The sequence below is a fragment of the Pleurodeles waltl genome, chromosome 7, assembly GCF_031143425.1.
Source record: "Pleurodeles waltl isolate 20211129_DDA chromosome 7, aPleWal1.hap1.20221129, whole genome shotgun sequence".
In the NCBI taxonomy this organism is placed as follows: Eukaryota; Metazoa; Chordata; class Amphibia; order Caudata; family Salamandridae; genus Pleurodeles; species Pleurodeles waltl.
In genome coordinates this window covers 612,447,418-612,469,320 of record NC_090446.1, presented here as the reverse complement: position 1 = coordinate 612,469,320, position 21,903 = coordinate 612,447,418, and the positions used below count along the sequence as shown (strand labels likewise).

The following is a 21,903-nucleotide window of genomic DNA, read 5'->3' as shown; positions in this document are numbered from 1 at the left end:
AGATGGAATGAAAGGATTTTGGCAAGTCAGAGATGAATTATCAGTGATAGACGGAGTACTCATGAGAGGCACGAAATTGGTTCCTCCTGTTGGTGTAAGGGACACTTTGATGAAGCATACTCATGCCAGTCATATGGGCATAGCTAAAACTAAGGAGAGAGTGAGAGATTATTGGTGGTCTGCTATGGACATAGAAATTGAAAGGTTGGTCAGGAACTGTTTCGAATGCTCACAGAGTGATAAGTCTTTGAAGTGTAGAACTCAACCGATGGTCTTAAGAGAGCAAGCTATTGGTCCGTGGTCTGATGTAGCGGTTGACATCTTGGGACCCATAAAAATTAATTCCCTTGAAAATATGTGTTAGTTTGTGTAGACATGTACTCAAGGTGGCCAGAAGTAAAAATAGTTAATTCAGTGGAATCAAGAGTAGTCATTAAATATTTGGAAGGTCTGTTTGAGAAGGAAGGCTTTCCCACCTCAATTTTATCAGACAGTGGAGTGCAATTTGTTTCAAGGGAAATGGGAAAATGTCTTCAAGACAGGGGGATTAGACATAAAAGAGCTGCTTTATACCATCCTGAGAGTAATGGTGTTGTGGAGAGATTCATTAAGGTCTTGAAGGAAAGTGTACAGTTGGCGGTGTCTTCAGGTGCTGATTGGGAAATTAGCATAACTAGAAAGGTGAGAGAATATCGCCTCACTCCACATTCGTCTACTGGAGTTTCTCCATTTCAATTGTTTAGGGGTAGGACACCCAAGACCCATGTTATGCCCTCATGGTTTATTGAGAAAAGATTGGTAATCGACTAACGGGTTGATGATACTGGGGAATGGAAAGAGAGAGAAAAAGAGAGGATGACACACAGGAAGGTGTTGTTTGATAAGAGAAATGCTGTCAAAGAGACAATAGTGAGGGTGGGAGACTGGGTGAAGATAAAATCACCTAAAAAGCTTGGTCCATCCAAATTTAGTCAACCATTTAATGTAGTCAAGGTTTTTAAGAATGCTGTGAAATTGGACAATCACAATGTGTGGAACCTGAATAGAGTGGCAAAACTTATTTCAATGGATGAGAGTAATTTGGAAAGAAGAATGCCAAGCAGTAAGCGTTCGGAAGACAACTCTATTCCGGTGTGCAGACCTCAACGTGTTCACAAAAGACCTTCTTACATGAAGGATTATGTTTTGTAAAGGTTTAATGTATAATGTGAAACTGTCTCCCTTTCTGTGTTTCCTTCCTTTTCCGAGTTTTGGTATTTTACAAGTTTTACAGGTTTGATTGGAAGTGTAAAAAAAAAAAAAAAAAAAATGTAAATTCAAGTTATGTTATTGTGAAGGTAGGGAGGTGGTGTGGCATTCTATTGGAATCTTGGAGAGATTCCATGAAGGAATGTGAGGTGTGAAAGACTGGGAAGTTGAGAGGCGAGAGCGACGTTGCTGTGAGCACCGGTGGCTGGGGTCTTGTGTCGATTTTATCTTGAATAAACACATCGCCTGTCAACTGGATTACGGTTTTCTTGAAGTTTTATTAACCTCAATTACCACAACTGCCTAACAATACTCAGACCCAATCAATTCCCATTTTGGTTAACCCAGTGCCATATATTCTGGCATCACCAAAGGTGCAATAGCACAAGTCAAAAGTCCAAAATGAAATATGTAAGTGAAAGAGATGATTTGTTATCTTCCCATGGTTTGAAGATGAAACCAGATAATTTTACCACCAGAGGGACTGTCACTCATCTACAATCTAGGTGAAACATTGATGCAGTATTCAGTTCCAGACTTCTGAACTTCACAGACTTGGTCTACTTTAGGTAAGAGTGACCCCTCCCAGTAGCCACGATGCTGCCAACAAAGTGAACATTGACCAGGTAGTGCCTTCAAGAAGGATCCACTAAGAAGAAAGAGCCACAGAGGCAAAACCCCAAAGTTCATAGAGGCCGACTTCAGGTTGTTAGAGACACAGAGACAGAGGAACAACCAGTACCTACAAATAAAAATCCAGGACTAGGTATACTGCTAAAAGTGGTCATAATACAAGAAGGAGGTGCAGAAAGACCAGAGCATGTGCAGGAAAGACAAGGGAATGAGGAACTGGCATTAATACAGGAGAGAACCACCCAGGAAAAGGCCAGGAGCAAAGAACATGATGAAATCCACTACTAGGGGCGTTGAGACACAAGGACAGATAGATTTCTTCTCTTTTATAGAACTAGGGCAGGAAGTTGCATCAAGTATCTTTGCTGCCATTTTAGCTTGAGAAACAAGGCACAATGAAGCATTACATGGTGGCCATTTTAGATTAGCTATCTTTTAAGTCACTGGGTGCCATGGGACAGGAAGAAGGAGGTCCAACATGGAGATGCTGCCAACGTCTCTCCCAGTTCGAGGAGTGATGTGCCCCAAGATTATACCGGCATGCCAACTGCCGTAAGGTAAGTTTAAGGTGCAGTGGCCTGCCAGCTCGCCCATGCCTACAGAAAACCCATCCCACCCCAGCAAAGCTTGGAAAGAAAGCTCAGGTGGGATGCAAGTCATTGCAGGAGTGCAGCATTCACAGCACTATTCTTGAAATAATTTGTGAAAAGAATGGGTATAAAACGAAACACTTCAGAGGCTCCAGTTGCCACCCTCAAACAGATGGACAAAGAGAACTTATGAACCAGTCTATTGACCAATACCTTTGATTTTTCCTAATGAACCTTGGGAATGCCTGGAGCAGACGGATCTTACTTGCAGATTTTGCCTATAGTGTTTAATAACACTTCTGCCAGGGTAGATCTCCTTTCTATTGCACCTAAGAACTTCATGCTCACGTGTGGCTGCCATGATCACAGCATCAGAGTTTTCTGTCACTAGAAAGTGGTAAGATATATCAAAACCATACATCTCCATTCATCATCAATAGTACTACTGTCTGTCTAGTCCCTCCTTCTTCTGAGTGAACCACAATCTGGGACATCAGATCATTTTTAGTTGGAAGTCTATAGCTAGTGGTACTTTATCATCTTACTCTTCAGCTTCAAGAAAATGTCCTCAAATTATAGGCACATCTGAATGTTTTCAAACTCTGAGTCACTCATCTCTAGGTCTTGAGATGTGTGTGGGTGTGGGAATATTCAGCAAAATGTACCCACATTTGTGGGTATTAACATATTTTGCACACAGTTTTCAATTTATGAAAAGAAACAAGTTTACTAGTGTCTAAGGCAGGAGTAAGTGCATTCCCGGTGTGGCACTGCAAGTAAAAGCGTTGCGAGACAAAAATACTTTTCCATGTAGGAGAAAAGTCACATTTCATTTATTAGCGCACATTTTGTAAAGTTTGAGGACTCGTGGGAATGTACAATTGTTGATTATTTCTGTGACTACTCTGATTCTTTGTGAGTTTTATAAAAATCTAGAAACCAACTCCAAACAGAGAGCGAAACCTGCATAAAAACATTTCCAACCTTTAGAACCTAGGCTTTTCAGAATAGGTAGATCTCATTTGTTCTCCTTCTGTCTACAACTTTGGGACCTTTAGCTGTATGCATGGTGGCTGTTTTAGGTAATCCTGTGTTTTCAACTCGCTTTATAATTCGAGATTTCTCTTTTCTGGCATTCTTATATTTATGAACCGATTTCTACATAGAGCATGTTCCACCTTGAAATTGCGTTGACATTGTTTTTATGCGCCATTTTCCTTGGTGTTTATATTTTCTAAAAAAATGTCTTTTGATTTTTAACTCTGCGCCATATCCCTGTTCTTTTTAGCAAGCGATATTGGCTCATAAGCCTCATAATTAATATTTCCTGAGACACTATTGCCCTTATTTATACTTTTTTTGTGCCACATTACCGTCGTTTATTGATGCAAAAGTGGCGCAGACTTACAAAATACAATTGGGACATATTTCTACTTTTTTACGCAAAACTGCGCTGACGCAGTTTTGAATCAAAAATTTTACAGCCGGCTAACGGCATTTGTTTGCGCCGCTCGGGAGTCAAATTTATACTTGGACGCACGGCGGCGCAAACCACTGGGGTGAGTCATTTTTTTTTACTCAAACCAATGTCTTAAACAAAAACGACATAACGCAGCGAAAATGACTGTGAGCCGGGTTACGACGTCGCAAACCGGCAATTGCGTAAAAAAGCGGCACAAACACAGCAAAATGTGCTAAGGAGAGCCAAAATGGATCCCAGATGCTTACACAGACCCCAGGAAGATGACAACAGACCAGGAACCAGCCAGGAGGACCCATAGGAGACCCAGGACAGGGAGAAGAAGAAAAGAAAGTGTCACTTCAGTGCAGAGGACCAGGAAATTCTGGTGAAAGAGGTGATGGAACACCAGCACCAACTGTTTGTCACCTTAAAGTTGCCAATCAGTAGGAGAGAGGCAATATGGCAACAAATTGTTGACAAGATAAACAGTGCGGTAGAAGTACAGAGAACAGTCATCAAGTGCAAGAAACAATGGCATGACTGCAAGCGCAGGACCAAGGAAAAGATGGTCAGGAACAGGAAGGCAGCACTGTAGACTGGAGGTGGGAGTCCAGCACCACAGGAGGCCCTGGACCACATGGAGGAGATGGTGTCAGCCGTCATCCCTGAGGAGATGGTCACAGGGATTCAAGGGCAGGACATAGCAGACCACCAGGAGAAAATACAGGGTAAGTCACATGGGGAATTAAAATGCACAAATGTTAACTGCAAGCGGGGGGGCATACCTACTACACAATGCATGTAAGTCATGATATTCAGGGAGTGGCATGGGTAAAGGGGCACGGCACAGGGGTATGGCCCGTTCAGAGGAAACCTGGGGCACAGTACTACACTACACCAACAACCTTTGCATGGGGGTATGCTGCATTGCCAAGGATGTTGGAAAGGTAAAGCCAGGCCAGGAGGGTAGTGTACAACTTTAAACTGGCCTGCTGTCACATGCCAGATGGTATTCTCCCTACATGAACTAGGGCTCAATTAACAGTCTCAGGCCATATCTGCAAGTGGAATTTAACATTGACAACAGTTGCCACTACCACCTCTGCTGTGTGTGCAGGTCAAGTAGCTAATGGCAATAACGTCCCCATGGACAAACACACCCAAATTAGAGGGTTCAGGATGACAACGTTATCAATCCCCTGAAATCAATACAAATCTTCCAATCCTGTCAAATGTGATTGTCCATAGTTGCTACAAACATCAGCCATTGTCATAAACATTATGAGGTACACAGCACTAATGTCATACCCATGCTGCATATGTCAGGGTCCATCCTGTGCCTGGGTCACAAAAGCTCCAATTACACCATGCAACATCCCAAATGTCATACTGCTCAGACAACAGCATTGTGGGGGAGGACATATGTAACTGGCTAGTGAAATACACCCGCACAGTCAGAGGAGGAACTGGAACACTGCTAGGACCATCAGTGCAATCCAATGTAGCACACATTTCCCAATGTCAGCAGTACACCCTACCAATGCTGACACCCATATCGTGCCAATCCAATGCCATACATAGTATTTGCTAGGTCTCAGCAACATATAGGTGGATGTGAAATATCAGAGACTGGGTCAGTTCCAGAATGTTGAGTGTGGTGCAAGTGCCATCAGAACACCCACAGCCAGTGAAAGGCCTCACAGTGAGAATGGAAGTAGACAGAAGGTTGAGTAGGACAAGAAGGTGTCACTTCACAATTTGGCCAGAACCAACACCTAGAGGATGTGATGCTGACAAGTCCCCAAACTGACCACAATACATGTGACATGCAGGTGGGGCACAGGCCTGGGAGAATGCTAATATGAAAGACTGGAGTAATCAACTGGAACCAAGATCACAATGCGCAACAAATAGGAAGGCAGGCACGTCACATTACAAATCCCAGAACACAGACACACTAATTGTACCATATCTCATTGCAGAGGACGATGGCTTTCCTGCAGATATGCCTGTCCTGGACTTCCCTGATGACAAGGATGACGAGCTGACAAATATCAGCCAGCAGGCCCTCCAAGATGTCCTTGGGACCCTCCAGACCCCACCTTCAGTCACAAGGAGGAGCACAGAAGTAGCAGACATCACAGAGGAGCCACCCACCACCCCAATTGTACGACCTGCCAGCTCCAACCCAGCTGAGGATTCTGACGACACTGGCACCAGCTTTGAGAGAACTGTAGTTGGAGTACAGCAGGAGCTGGCCAAGGAGGTGCGGGTGGGGATGGAAAATATGGCAGCCGGCCTAGAGGGTGTGCATTCGTGCATGATGTCAACTGCAGAACAGGCAGCAGCCATGCAAGGGCGAACATCAATTTTACATGAACTCGAAAAAAGTGTTAAGGAAATCAGCACAGCTGTAAGAGAGTTGACACAACACCTACAACAACAATCCTGTCAATGTGTGCACGAATGCAATATTGACCCCCTCAGGTCCAACCTGGCTGCCTACCACAGTGATGTGGCTGCTATACTTAAGAACCAGCAGCTCCTCCTTGCTGCAGTACTGCCCTTAATAGACCCACAGTTGGCAGCTACCGGTATGTCTGACTCCACGTCTTCAAACACTGAGGTGTGTGTTGTCCCTTCACAACCACCACCACCAAGGGCAAAGGAGACAACACACACATCAGGAGATGAAGACGTGGAACAGATCACCTTCACCCGTAAGAGTACCCGGTAGCACTAGTCCCTGCCACATGGCCACCTATAACCAAGGTCTTGTGCTTTGTAACATGCCAGTCTTGCAACAACTACACTCAAGCACTGTTTTTCAGCCCACTGTTTATCTTGTCACCCTGCCCTGTGATTGTCTCTCACTAACTCATTGGCAAATCCTGTCCCTCTGCACTGTCTGACACTTCACCCCAGCATGTCCAATGACATGTGCTTTTGCACTTATGTAGGATCACAATGGAAGGTGTCACACTAATGGACTCACAATCATGGACAATGTACATATAGCAATACAGAACTTTAAAATAAATAGCACTTGCACAACAACTTTGTCTCTGTGTAATGTGACATATCAACCGTGATGGCCATCAGTGATGTTTACCTTAGGTCAATGATTATAGATTGTCAATACAACTGACCTGAAAGAATGTTGGCTGATAACTATGCACTGTGGTCTGGATTGTACCATCATCTGCCCTTCCTGAGGGTTAATTCTGAGGAAAGTAGAAACTATACACCAAAATGCTGTGTTGGACAGAATAACACTTCCTCAAGGGATGTCTAAGCCAAAATGTATTGCCTTCAACTTTTTCTTCAAGCCAAAACTTACGTATGTGACATTTGATCCAAATTGTACCTAACACATCATACTGCATGAATGGATGTGTATGAGTGTACGTACAAATATGTAACCTGGCTGAGCATTGTAACAAATGATAGGTGTGAGTCATGTATACCATACTACATGAGATCATACTACCACTCACCTTATAAGGCTTCGCTTGGACATCAGGCTGCAGGCAGACTTAACACAGTGTCCTCAATACTAATTCTGGTCGCAGAGTGTATGAGATTGAAAACATGCATCAAAATTAACAATACTTTGGGATACATAGTAACCTTGAATGGTGGGTGCAATGGGTGGCAGAATCTTAGCAAAGTAGCTTTGGTGTAGGTGCCAATGTAACAGCTCAATTGGGATTTGGTTGCAGGATGGGACACAAAAGCTAATACTAAAGAGACACTGTTCACCCATGCCAAGGCCCTGATCCCCAAGCATGTGATACATACTGTGAAGGGTTACCTAAATATTTATTTTACAGTAAAAACAGAAGCTAAAACCAGAGGAATCACCTTACCTAACCTAACCTATCCTAACTACACATTACCCACAACTGGCCCTAACTAACCTAAGCTAAACTTATACTCTAAACATCAACCCCCCTCACCCCTTATAAGAAGGGACACATGGAGGACAACATATACTAACCTAAACACATACTATCTTATCCTAAACAAATATATAAATATTTTTGGTATTTTTATATTTTATATATATATTTTTTTTTTAAAAGCCCAAAACCCCAACATCATCCAACACCCACCGACCCACACACATAATAAAAAACAGTTATTAAAAGTATCATTCCCCCACCCACTACTACTAACTAAACTAACAGCCTATTCTAACCTAACACTAAGCCCCCTAAACCCACTAATGAAAAGAACCAGGAAAGAGGAGGGAGGGGAGGGAATCATGGCTGAGGGTAAAATGTTTACAAGTTCGCCCTCCTCAGGGTCTTTCTTATGGTACGCACCCTCCTATTCACTTGTGCCACCTCCTGCTGCAGCCTGTTCATTTTCCTCAACATAAGGTCAATGTTCTGTTGCATCCACTGAAAATCTGCTGGATCAATGACTGCAGCAGGGGTGGTCTGGGTGCCAGTTGAAGATGTATGTCCCCTTGTCGGTGCCATGCGTGTAGGAGGAGGTGCAGGTGGTGCTGTGGCAGGTCCTGGAGCAGTGGAGGTTGACAATCCAGCAAAGGTGCCTGCTATGGTTGGTGTCACCTGGGTGGTAGTGGTGGTGCTGGTGATGGTGGCTGTGGTGGACACCGAAGGGCCCCCTTGGGCAAATGCCCTCCACACGGCAGAGGCTCTTTCATGGCGATAACGTCTTGCCATGTTGCGGAACCCAGACTCCACATCCAGAATATGGCGGTAACGCATCGTCCTGCTCTGAAACTCCCGAATTTGGATGGGATTCAGATTGGTAGCTGTTAAAAAAAATATAAAACCAAACATTAGGTACTTCATTGTGTGATATGGCTCCAGAAATAAATCAGACAATACATCTAATGTATCAGAAACAGGCTATATCATCATACAGATCACTGATTGTCCCTGAGGAAGTACATGCCAACGCAGCCTACACATGTCCTATCAAACAGCACAGCAATGCTCTAAAAGATGGGTAACAACTTAAATGACCTATGCATCATTGTTCAGCCATTTGTCACGTAAAAAATGCTGCAAGTCCTCCACATGTGACAGGACAACTAATGACTTACTTCTGGATGACAATCAAGGGCCACAAGATCTGTGAGTTGTAAATGGAATTGCCATAATAGAATGCAGCTGCTAATCATGAGTGGGTGTCCTAGTTTTGGACAAGTGACTTACAGATTTACATGTCTGTGTACTAAACTTGGATCATCAGTCCTAGGTACACATTTCATAACCCTATGCCTTGGCCTGAGGGGGATGGACAAGCAACAAACACTTTCAAACATCAAGGACACCCAGGAAGCTTTGGACAGCTGTACATGGGTTTGGGCAGTCCACCACAGGTAAGGAGGATGTCCAACTAGGATACACCCAAACCTTGGACAATACCATCCACATTTATGTTTGGGAATGCAGACATTTTCAACATCATTTCCTACCAGTAACACATGACTTACAACAAGCAGATAGATGCAATCACACATCTGGCCATGAGCTGCATGCAGACCTAGGCCATTGTAATCAAGTGCCTCATACACATAGCACAATGTGTGGAGTTACATGCTGCTAGGAGGTCAAACATACAGTAAAACATGTTCAATAGTGAATAGGGACGCTCAAGTCTGTGGGTTAGACTTTGGCATCTCTATTCTGTGAGAATCAGGGTCTGACTTGCTCACTAAATCACAGATATGGTCCTCTGCTACATTTTCTTAATATAAGTTTAATCCACAAAAGTCACCCTATTCACATGGCCGTGCCTACATGGCTGCCCTACAATCCCAAAATATGACTATCCGCTAATTATTGCCCAACTCAAAGATGGAAAAAAAATGACACTCCACTCAAGGAACATTTCCGATCATTGACCAGCGCATCATACCTTGCTATGTGTCCAACACACAGGGTTCAATCACACAACAGCAGCAATCACAACACAGAACAGAAATATCAACACTTACTGGAGATGTCTGGGTGCGCAAATCGAGCCACCTCTCCGATAGTGTAGGTCCACCTGTAAAGCATGGAAGGGAGAAATGTGGTCACTGTCTGTGCACTGTACACCACTTCCAAATACAATTACTGTGTGTAAGATTAAATCAGAAAGTCAAGCCTATCAGGCATGATGATACTGCATCCGACATAGCACTGCAAACATGTACAGACCCGGGCACTCCAGTGAGTGATACACACATATCTGCACACATGCAGTGGCCCTATCTATCATGTGGTGGCAAACATGCTCCATCATTTGTTTGCAGACTCATTTATGGAGTGTATTCCTCTCATCATGTGTATCCATGAGAGAAATGCAAAGCCACTTTCCTGGAGGGCTGCTGTACCAGTCACTCAGGTATTGGTTCTTGGGCATCAAAGGACAATCCTTTACTGTGTTACGCACCTGTGGGTTGAATTAAGGGCATGATTTATCATGCTTTCTATGGTCCCTTACATGTAGGGCCTGTGTTGTGTCTAGGTTACATATGCTACATTAACAGGGTACCCTGAGCCACATATGCCATCTATGACACCATAATGGCAGGGAACCTATGCATTATTTGGTGACAGTTTGATGCTAGCCATGGATTGGGAAGTTTTCATATTTGGATACAACAAGGAGATATATGTTTACAGTGTATATTGTATTCATCCATGACAGACTGCATGGGCAGAGGTGTAGTAATTGCACCTGAAATGTGTCTCTCATTGCCCTGTTTACCCAATATGGGTTTCAGAAATCACAGATGAGACACATTCATCATCTTACAGTTTGGTTGATCAGCGGATCTATAGCAAACTGATACCGTGATATTATTAATACATGGTTTAGCAAATGTACCAGTGTGTCAATCATGATGATGTAATTTTCAATTTGTATGTCCCTTTGGAATGAGAGCAGTCACAGGAATGCTGGTCTACTGATCTTAGCATACACCCATGTCAGTGATAGCCTCCATACTGGGAGGTTAGTTATTAAACATATGCTGGACTTGATCAGCATGGGTGTGCCAAACTAACCTAGCTAAGTATTAGTCAACTTTATATGTATGATGCAATTGATCAGTGGTCCCTTGCATGACATCTTGTACTTAATCCATTGTGATCATGCATTCCCCAACGTCACGTATCCCATGATGATCCTATAACTTATGAGAAGTACATGGCAATAGAGTAACACAGATGGCAAATGCATTAGCTCGGGCCAGCTATTGTGACTAAGACCAATGTAAAACACACAGGTACAATGTACAGAGGGCCAGGGATAGTTGTTACCCCTCAATTAGTATCATTTGCTTCATTTGATGTGCCACAGCTATGGTAAGTTGCACCAAACATTTTTAAATGAACCTGTGTGCATTACATTTGCCATCCATCCCTAATTTAATTGTGGCACAACAAAGTCCAAATATCAGTCTAAGATGTTACCTCAGGTCAGCTATAACTTGTTACGTATGTGTCAGAATCCAGTTCAGACATGTATCAGAAATAATTGAGGGACACATTATTTCTTGAAAATATCTGGATTAAAAACATGTCTTTCCTGGTACACTCACAGACCATGCATAAAACATATGTTAGAGCCACATTTGCATCATCTATTGACGTGAAGGCAGCACTAATTTACAGGCTCCTGTTGTGTTTTGTAAGTTAGTGTAGCTGTTGCGTCAACAAATGACGGTAATTTGAAGGAATTATTGTATAACTCACGGCAACTGTATGTTTAACTTGCATTCCACATGTCCAAAAACATTGCCTGCAGCATATGAACAAATTTGCTACTGTCACTACAGAGTATTTAAATGTGCACATTACTCTGATTTGTACTCACAAATAGGGCCACCAATCACAATCCCCATGTGGTCCAGCAGGTCTTGCTCCCTGGCAACCAGGTCAGCCCAAAGGTGTTTCAGCTGATGGTCGTTGCGCAGTGTGTTGTAGATTCTTTGAAGATGGTACAGGACCTTTGCCCACCGGAGCCTCCTTGCCTCTGTGTGATACCCATGTATCACACGGCCACCTGCTTCAATCATTAATGGTAGTAAGTGGCACACCAGCCAAATAAATCCCCCCAGCTCCTCCTCTCCCATCCTACCAAGATGAGGCCTACCCAACATGCTTGAAAAAAAATGTAATAAAGGGGTAAAGAGGATAATGAAGGGAAAGTAGGAGAGGGAAATAAAAAAATGAACACTAAAACAGCCCAACTATCCCCAAACTAACACTACCCACAACAGACTCCCAACAGTACAAAGACAAATTTAGACACCAGAAATGACAAAAATACATTACACGGGATACCACAGACACTTAGAAAACACCAAAAGACAATTTAAAGACCACACAGGAGACAAATTCACAAAATGCACAGAGAGACAAGTCAAAACACAGCCACACAGTCAGGAAATATCACATACTGCAAAGTGAAAGTGAAAGTACACCCACTGTACCAATTCTGTAAACAGTATATCCTATTACATAATTTCCTGCCTCAAATGTAGTGTGTTTTTATTCTTATGGGTCAAAATATTATAACGCTTACAGTCTGTGCTTCATTTTTTTTTTAAGCACATGCTTAGAAATTACCCCGCATCCATATTTTCAAATATTTTTCATAGTTAACCAATTTCATGGGGTACAGTGTGGGAATTACTGCTCAGGGCCAATGGATGTATCATGGTAGTGAGCGCCATTTTTCAACGCATATGCAGCATTATTTTACGCATGTGCGTCTTTTTTGGAGCGTATGCATCAACATTTCGGTCTTTGACTGGGTTTGGGTCATTTTTCATTTTTAATAGTACATGGCAGCTGTAAAATACAGAGATTGGCAGTTTGCACCTACATTGTGCATTCCGGTGTATGGGCACATGTGACAGATCATACTGCTGCGGACCATGATCCTCTAGTTGTTGTACCAGATTTGCACTCTTCACTGATGCAATAGATGGCCAAATGTGTGGAATACACATAGGTATTACCCAGTTTGGGCATGTTTTGCGTCATAGAGGATAGCAAGGCTATGCAACTCAATACAGTAACTCAATGCCTGTGTGTCAATGTGTGTGAATTGGCTCTTACTAATGTAGTTGTCCCACTGTGTGAACATCACAAGACGCGTTTTCTCAAATCTGCTTGTACGCATGTGTTGTCAATGTGTCCAACCATCAGATGCTATTCAGTGTGGAAATAAGAAAGGAAATGTGTTTGTCATACACAAAGCAACACATGCTGTGTGAACTTCCTAGGTTTTATGGGACATAAGCATCACCAATGACAAACCATGCACAGGATAGATAGAAGACGGTTGATCATGCCAAAGTTCCAAGACTAGGCCATCACATGTACTGGAATGTTGCATCACCAATGACAAACCATGCACAGGATAGATAGATGACGGTTGATCATGCCAAAGTTCCAAGACTAGGCCATCACATGTACTGGAATGTTGGATACCACTTCCTGGGCACTTGTTTGTATACTACCCATGAGTCAGGCATTGGAAAATTCTATGTGGGTACTGTGTTTGTGACACCGAGTCCCAAAACCAATCCACAAATGTCATGTCACGCCACAGTTTGAGTCATATAAATGAGCCATGTTTCTCCTGTGGCAGCGGAGGATCAGCAGACCAAGCAGCACGTGTGCACATATTTCCAGTGGTTAATTGCACAAAGATGTCCAGTTCAAGTGTGTGGGGCCATGTGTAGCTTGAGTCATAATTGGGGTCCATGTTGTCACAGTTACGTGCAGGTCTAGTCATGAGTCTGTGGAGCCATTTCCTGCATTTACAAAGTATCCTTCACAGCTGAATTGAAGGAAAGCCGAAGAGGAACTGAGAACACACATGGGGTTAGTCCAGCTATGGCACTGCAGATGTGTAATGAGACTGACAACAGGGCAACCTTGGTGAGCTGACAAAGTTAATGAATCAGTAATTTGAAAACCAGCAGGTTTCCTCACAGCATTTGTACACAGGGTGGCCTCTAAAATTCCCACTGCAGCCGGGAACATCAGTTCTGTGCTGATTAATCTTACAGCTATTCACCGCGCAAGCCCCATCAATATGCTGGGGGCAATGTGAATCAGTGTGTGGACTGTCAGGGTACTAATATGAGTTGACATTTCATGCACATTATCTGATGTTGTTTGTTGTGCTGGAGGCACCATACCCAATCCATACATACAGCCATGGTACACTGTCACTATTTTGTCACTCATGCATACATGAAACCCACACAAGGGATGGGCCATGATTAGGCTATTTGAAGACAAGTTCCACCCCATGATACAATAAGTAAACTGATTACGCTACACAACGTATTTGAGTGTTGACTGTGGACCTACATGACACAATACCCCAGAAGGAAAGTGAGGGCTTGGAAAGCAACTATGAGACAAAGGTAGCCACAGGGAACCTTTATGGTGACGCAAACACAGGAACCAGTCAGGCTAACAGGATGCAGGGTCAATCAGGAACAAAAATGAACAAGGCAAATACACAGTGAGCAGACTGAGACTGGTCAAAGCTGGAACAACACTGTGGAAAATGAAACATTTATTTGTCCTGTGTGTTGGAACGCAACACAAAAACCCAAGGCCTGTGTTGCACAAATTATTTATACGGAAATGCATAACAGTGTTATACATATGTGTGTGCAGCTTCAGTCCCTCACAAGTCCTGTAGGTGAGAATCAATTTCAAAGGGCCAACAGTACCTTTCACATGGGAAGCGATGTACAGGTGACTACATGTCCTACAGACTACACGCAGTGCATTATTCAACCAGAGGTCCATGCAGACAGAAGAACAATGACTATGGCATACCATACTAAAGAGGGAAGCACACTGGATTCAGAATGTGAGTCTGGGTGTGTGTAGATGAGGGATTATCTGGGTACAAATATTCCATTTCCAGGGCACTCTGAAGAAGAGTGGGGTGAGGCAGGGAACATGGCAGTAACAGGACTTATGACCTGGGATGGCATGTGCAGGGGATGTCTTGTCAGCAATGCTAGTCATACCTGGGGCACTCGTGCTATCCATTTGCTGCTTATATGGAATTCTTGTCACACATACTCCTTGCAGAGATAGCCGATGTAGCACTTACTGATGTCAAGGGTGTGGTCATACCTTCTTGTTACCAATGCAATAGCACATCCACTGCCTCATGTATGAGGCATTTTTTTCCATATTGAATGACGGTGTCTTAGTTGTGTGCCATATGCTGCAATGAACCATGCTGCCAACATGTATGTGTGAAATAGCTGTGCTCCTATGATATTGACCTTAAAATGTGAAATGGACAGGATATATGTCATTTACAGTGTGTGTGAAGTTGGGTGTACATTCATACCCATCAAATATGATGTGGATTTTTCTGTATCCTAATCTGTATTTTTGCAATGCTCCATGAGGCTACACTCTGATTATGATTCTTAGGGATAATGTTATGCAAAAATGATTACCAGAGCATGATATAGTGAATAGAATATGTGGTTATTGACATATGGTAAAACAGTGGTGATGGTGATTAGATTTAAAAGAAATTTTGGACGATATGTTGCCTCCGACACAATCCTGCAGCTGTGTTTGGATGGCACCCCTCATGTTGATAGACAGCATCCTCCTCTTCCTCCTCTTCAGGCATTTGTGTGTCTGGTTCATATAGGGGAATGTTCCTCCTTACACATATGTTGTGCAGGAAGCACAGGTCAAAATGATTTTGCACACCATTTCAGGTGAGTATTGGAGGCTGCCTCCGGTGATGTTGAGGCACCTGAATCTTGACTTCAGGATGCCAAAGGTCCTCTAGACTATGGTGCGTGTCCTCCGATGTGCCTTATTATAGGCATGCTGTGATGCTGTGCTTGGGTGTGCAAATGGGGTCATTATCCATGGCTGGAGCTCATACCCCTGATCAGCTGAAAGAGAAAATGAGTGAGAAAATGTTGATGTTGCTTGCACCATGATTATCACTTTGCATGGCAGTCGTTCTCTTGTGTTGTCTGTGACTCATCGGTGTTTGTGTTATTGTGTGGAATCCTAGGCTTCTAGGATGTGCCATCAGCATTGGGTTGTTTCCTTATCTGAACTGGTGTTTGGCTGATTGACTGGATGTCAGCGGTATTTTTGTAGAGTTGTAGTACATTGTGTTGTCCCTTGCATTATGTCATGTGAAAGAGGTGTCCATGTGTCTTAACTGGGGGTGACATGATACTTCCATACACAGAATCAATTCCACAGTGGTGGTAACACGGTTGCATCTATATGGCCTGGACATCCCATACAATTTAACATATGCAATAGAATTAGTTAAACATCAGTGAGGGCCTTAGATTTAGCAAGGTGACAATGTACAACACATCTCCATAAGTTGTCAGCACTGACGTGTTGACAATTGACTATGCACAAATATACCATGTGTGACAAATTCTCTGCAGACCTATTTCTCTGCCCTTGCCAAGTTGACTCAGGTTCAAACGTGTACCTATACTACTAAACATGTTCTAGTTCAGCTGGCTAACTTGGTTGTGAGGTTGTCATTTACAATGTCAGAAGGTCCATATGCTTGTACATCTGTTGTGTATATGTGGAATTGTCTCAATCCGGATGTGTAGGAATGTGCAGTTTGCAATATTGACACATCAATATGTGTTCTTAGCACAGTCCACTTGCTTAATGGTACTGGGCAATGTCAGAGCAGGAGTGATGTGAGATATTGGTACAGCCTCAATGATTCCATGTCACCTTCATCATCATGCTATGTGTGTCATGGTGTTTGACCTGCAGCAAAACACATTACACACCCCTTACACAGTACTTATTGCTTGGAAGGGTGTTTGATTGAGTGTTCTTGATGTGATATTGAAAGATTAATCTTCCAAGTTGTACTGCCAGTTGAGGCCATGTCATTGTCATTGTGTTGTTTTAAATTGTTCCCTTGTGTCTGTAGAGTGGCATCTGTTGTTATTTGGATCTGTCATTTGTCCATAGTTGTGTGTATCCAAATGGGTGAGGATATCAAACATGCCTAGCGGTGTCACAACCTCAGTGTGTTCCTGGCCATGTGTCAATGCAGTGGTGTATGTGTTGTTTGTCCTAGAGGGTTGTTGTGCAGTGTGTATATAAGTAGGTTTCAGTACTTACCAACAAGTAGGCCATTTCCATATCGTCCTTCCTGGAAGTGTTGATTGATGGTGCAGTGGCGGAAGATAATTGAATCATATACACTCCCAGGCTACTTTGCCACAATGTTGGTGATCAATCCCCGGTGATCGACAACGGCCTGCACATTGATGGAGTGTGTGTGCTTCCTGTTGCGGTATATATGTCCGGTTTCAGCAGGTGGCATAAGGCGTACATATGTGCAGTCAATGGCACCAAGCACGTGTGGGAAGCCGTTGATTTGGTAGAAGCCCTGTTTGGTCTCCTTCTGGTTCTGCTGTGTGTTGGGGAAGCTGATGTGGCGGGGTGTGAAGGAGATGATGGCATTAAATACTTTGGGTAGGAAGGCAGAGAATGAGGGCTGTGAGATCCCAGCAACCAGGGCACCAGTAGTTTGAATGTAGCCACTTGCCAACATGTGGAGTACAGCTAGCAGCTTAGTTTCTGGTGGAATTGTGTGGGGTGTCTGCAAGCTGGGTTGCAACTGTGGCTCAATGTTGCGCAGCAGCTGCTGAATGGCTTGCCAGTTGAGTCTGTACCTCTGGATTATGTCATATTGCCGGAGTCCCAGAAGGGTTGTCCTGGTGCGGAATATCCTTTCCTGCCTTCTGCGTTGCCTTTGGGGTCCCTGCTGGTGTTGTAGAAGCTGCTGTTGTTAGTCCTGTGCTCTGCGTCGGCGTGCATGCTGGATGAAAAGCACCTCCATGTCTTCCTTTTGGAGCTCTTCTGTTGCTTCTGTGTGTTTTCCTTAAGTACTGGTGTGTTTGCCCCATTTTAACGCCTGCCCTGACCAAGGCGTTATTTTTTGACGCAAATCGGGCTGTGCATAATTCTCCGACTACGCCTCACAGACGTGCGGGATTTTTACGCGGTAGCAGAAATATGCCTCATGGGTGTTTAAGTCATTTTTTGGATGGGAACGCCTACCTTGCATGTCATTAACGCAAGGCGGTTTCCAGCATCCAGAAAATGACGCACATGGCGGAATTTTGGCGTTCGCTGGCTCGGGCGTCAAAGTATACATGTGGTGCACGGTGTGGACCGAATGTGTGTCAAATGTTTTGACGCACATTCGGCGCAAACAGAGTATAAATATTGGCCAATTGTATTTTGTAAGTCTGTGCCGCTTTTGCGTCAAAAAATGACAGTAATGCGGCATAAAATAAGTATACATCAGGGCCTATGTCCATAACCTGAGAGAGAAAAAGAAAAGCAAGAAATGAAGGTCCCTTTTAGTCTTTGAGCATGCCTCTTATGGTATTTTCTACTACTGCAAGTCACAATAGGCACAAGCATATTTTACCAACTTTCCCAAGGGTCCAAATATTCATTACTAGCAGATGTTTTAGCGATGATATATTACAGAGCAGCTTTATGGAGTAGATAGTATGCTGGCTCATTGAAAAAAGTAGAACATTAGGAGCAGTTGAGTCATAATTATTATTTCAACTTTACCACAATATCAAGCTAGACCTCTTTGAATGCCAGGGGCCATGGTTTGTACCTTAGACTGTGTGGGGCGATGGACTTCAGGAAATAACTATTACTTAAAGTTAACTTAAAATAAGAGGAACTTAAATGTAGTCCAAAAATTCCACCACCTAACATGGTCTCCTCTTCTTTGCAGAGCTAATGCCACAGCAGAATGAGGGGCTTCCAGTTTGCTGTGTTTGCTTTCTTCTTGATGGCAGGTAAGTACTTGAGACTGCTCTCCAAGCCTGCTGAGCTGCATGCCTCAGTAAATCACCTCTCTCAGGGTTACATGGATTTAGTTTGTGGACGCAGGAATGGGTATGTGTATTCATGGTGTGCTTATTATAGCTGATGGGAAGGTGAACTTCTTTACTGATAGATAGCACGCTACTCGACGTGAGCTGAATGTTTGAAATGTAGCCATGCACATTGGTTATTGCTTGTTATGGTGTTTGTCAAAATGTTATGCACGTTTTTGCACAAATTTCATATAGTAATGAGTAAGCTGGCATTTGTAGGAGTTAAATGGCACTTTGTACTATCATTGACATTTTATGGACTTGGTTACTACAGCTGTTGTATTGTTTGTAGTTTAGTTATCACAACGTTATGTAGAGTTGACAAAGCCAATTAGTTGAAATCAGTTCAAAGTTGAGCCATAAAACATCAGTGAAAGTAGGCGCCTCTAAAAAGTTAGCAAAGACATTCGCTTTTTTTTGCATCATTTATTTATTGGGATTTCAACAATTACGTGCTTGCAGATACATAGGAGTGCCTCAAAAGGCTTACATTGCAGAGGGTGTACAGAGGTAAGGAACATGTCAGCTCTGTAGGGCCATGAAACGGTGGTAGAAAGTCCAAGCATCAGAGCGTTTCTGTTCCAGAAAGCAGTATCCGAGCTGCTGCAGTTTACAGTGTCCATACCCTTACATGGGGGGGATCCCAGTTCTGTATCTTGCACCCCCAGGGTAAATGAAAGGAGCATTGCAGGAGTGGGAGAAGCTAACAAAGGGGGTGTGAAGGTTGGTAAGGTGGTAGGGCATGGTGGTATGGTGAAGTAGGAGCATCGGAAATGGAACACGAGCCAGCAGACATCAACCATGCCTCCCTGTGTTTGTGTTGTTACGGGCCATGGTCCCTGGCCTAGCACACTGAGTCTTACACTATGGGGGTTTTGTGTGGGGAATGCAGCCATTTTTATCATAAAGAGGCCCCAAATTGTTTCAAAAGTATGGGATTGGTCGTTCAGTTTATTGGTAATTTTCTAGTTAGCAGCTATGCACTTCAAGGAGAAATTTTTCCTGGTAGGGCTGTTGCCTGTGGCAAAGTATGCAGAGTTTAGCTGTAGCGAGTGAAGTGGTGAGCCATCTATGGTCATGGGAGGTCATGTTGGGAAGACCTGAGAAGTCATGGAGGAGGGTTAGGATTGGTGAGGGGGTAATCTACTGGGCATTATGCTTCCGTAAGTTGTCCCAAACGAGTGCCCAGTAAGGGGCAATAGTCGGGCAGGTCCACAAAAAGTGATGCAGGTTACATTGGACTCACTTCGCCAGCACTTGTCATAGGGCAGCAGGTACACCCGATGGAGTCGTCAAGGGGTCTAATACTAATTGTGCAGAATTTTAAAATACAAGAACTTCATCCTGGATTCCCTTAGCATCCTATCACAATCTAAGAGAAATGATGACAAGTCTCGGGGAGTATGCTTTTCCCAGTTGGGGCTGCCAATGGAGTCTGGTAACCGAGAGGGAGGGGAGGGAGTGCTGCTCTTTGAGAAGGATTGTTTAGAGGCCAGACACTAAGGGGGTCATTCTGACCCTGGCGGCCGGTGGCCGCCAGGGCCACCGACCACGGGAGCACCGCCAACAGGCTGGCTGTGCTCCCACGAGCATTCTGACCGCGGCGGTTCAGCCGCGGTCAGAAGCGGCAAGTCGGCGGGCTCCCGCCGACTTACCGCTGCTCGGGGGAATCCTTCATGGCGGCGGAGCGTGCTCCGCCGCCATGAGGATTCTGACAGCCCCTACCGCCATCCTGTTCATGGCGGGTTTCCCGCCATGAACAGGATGGCGGTAGGGGGTGCCGCGGGGCCCCTGGGGGCCCCTGCCGTGCCCATGCCAATGGCATGGGCACGGCAGGGGCTCCCGTAAGAGGGCCCCGCAAAGTATTTCAGTGTCTGCCATGCAGACACTGAAATACGCGACGGGTGCAAACTGCACCCGTCGCACCCCTGCAACTACGCCGGCTCAATTCTGAGCCGGCGTCCTCGTTGCAGGGGCATTTCCTCTGGGCCGGCGGGCGCTCTTTTTGAGAGCGCCCGCCGGCCCAGAGGAATGTTAGAATGGCCGCCGCGGTCTTGTGACCGCGGTGCGGTCATTTGGCGGCGGAACCTTGGCGGACGGCCTCCGCCGTCCGCCAAGGTTAAAATCAGGTCCTAAGTCCTTGTAACGACCAAAGACCCGAAGGTATGGGTAACTGCGGTGGAAGTGGGCTATGCAACACTCTGAGACAGTGGCACAGTTGACTGTAACATCAGAGTTCCTCCAGGCGAAGTCCAAATTGTAGTTGGTCAAATGGTTTAAGTTCACCTCCTATAAGAACATAGTCAAGCCATTGTCTGCCACTCTTTTTCCAAGTCGTCCAATGAAGAAGGCATCCCCCAACACGGAGGGCAGAGTTGTGCCAGAGAGGGACCTTCGAAAAAGCTGGTGTGCCTCCCACCAGGCCTTCTCCATCACTGCCAATATAAGGTTCAGGCTCACTCTTGGATCCATCAGTGAAAGATACGGAGGAAGGAGCGTTGTCCCCAGTGAAAGGAGGCAGCATTTAAAGTGAGCCCAGAACGAGGTCTCTCTTTCAAACTGAAGATGAGCTGCGACCTGGGAAAGGTAGAAGACGAGGGTGTAAGAGATGAAGTGGGAGAGCCTAAGGCCACTAGCCGTCTTATCTGCCCAGAGTTGGAAGGCTTGAATGCGCAGCTTGCGTCTGCTCCGGAAGCAGGGCGTTATGTCAGATTCGATGAATTCCAATAGGGTTTTGGGAACCTAAAGAGGTAGCGTGCTAAAGGTATAGTGGAAGCGTGGGGGGCATAGTCATCTTCATTGCTTGTACTTTCCCCCACAGGGATATATTAAGGTGAGACCATTTCAGAAAACTCTGATGAGTGCGCTCCATTAGGGGGTGTTCTCCTCCAATATATGTGCAAGGCCCCTATTAATCTGGATGCCTAGATAGCAGAGCGCACTCGGGATAGTGTAGTTACACGTGGGGTGGTGGTTCTTCTCATTGGAAGGGCTTCACTCTTTGACCAGTTGCTCTT

General features: G+C 44.4%; 1 protein-coding gene across 3 annotated transcripts in view; it reads left to right on the top strand.

Annotated features, from left to right (window-relative positions):
• CDHR2 (cadherin related family member 2) overlaps nt 1-21,903 on the top strand; it is a 497,387-nt gene that overhangs the window by 149,444 nt on the left and 326,040 nt on the right. For all 3 annotated transcript variants that reach the window (XM_069244564.1, XM_069244565.1, XM_069244566.1), the window contains one exon: nt 18,742-18,805. In XM_069244564.1, coding sequence (XP_069100665.1) covers nt 18,760-18,805 — 46 coding nt within the window. In that variant the 5' untranslated portion in view covers nt 18,742-18,759. The remainder of the gene's footprint in view (nt 1-18,741; nt 18,806-21,903) is intronic.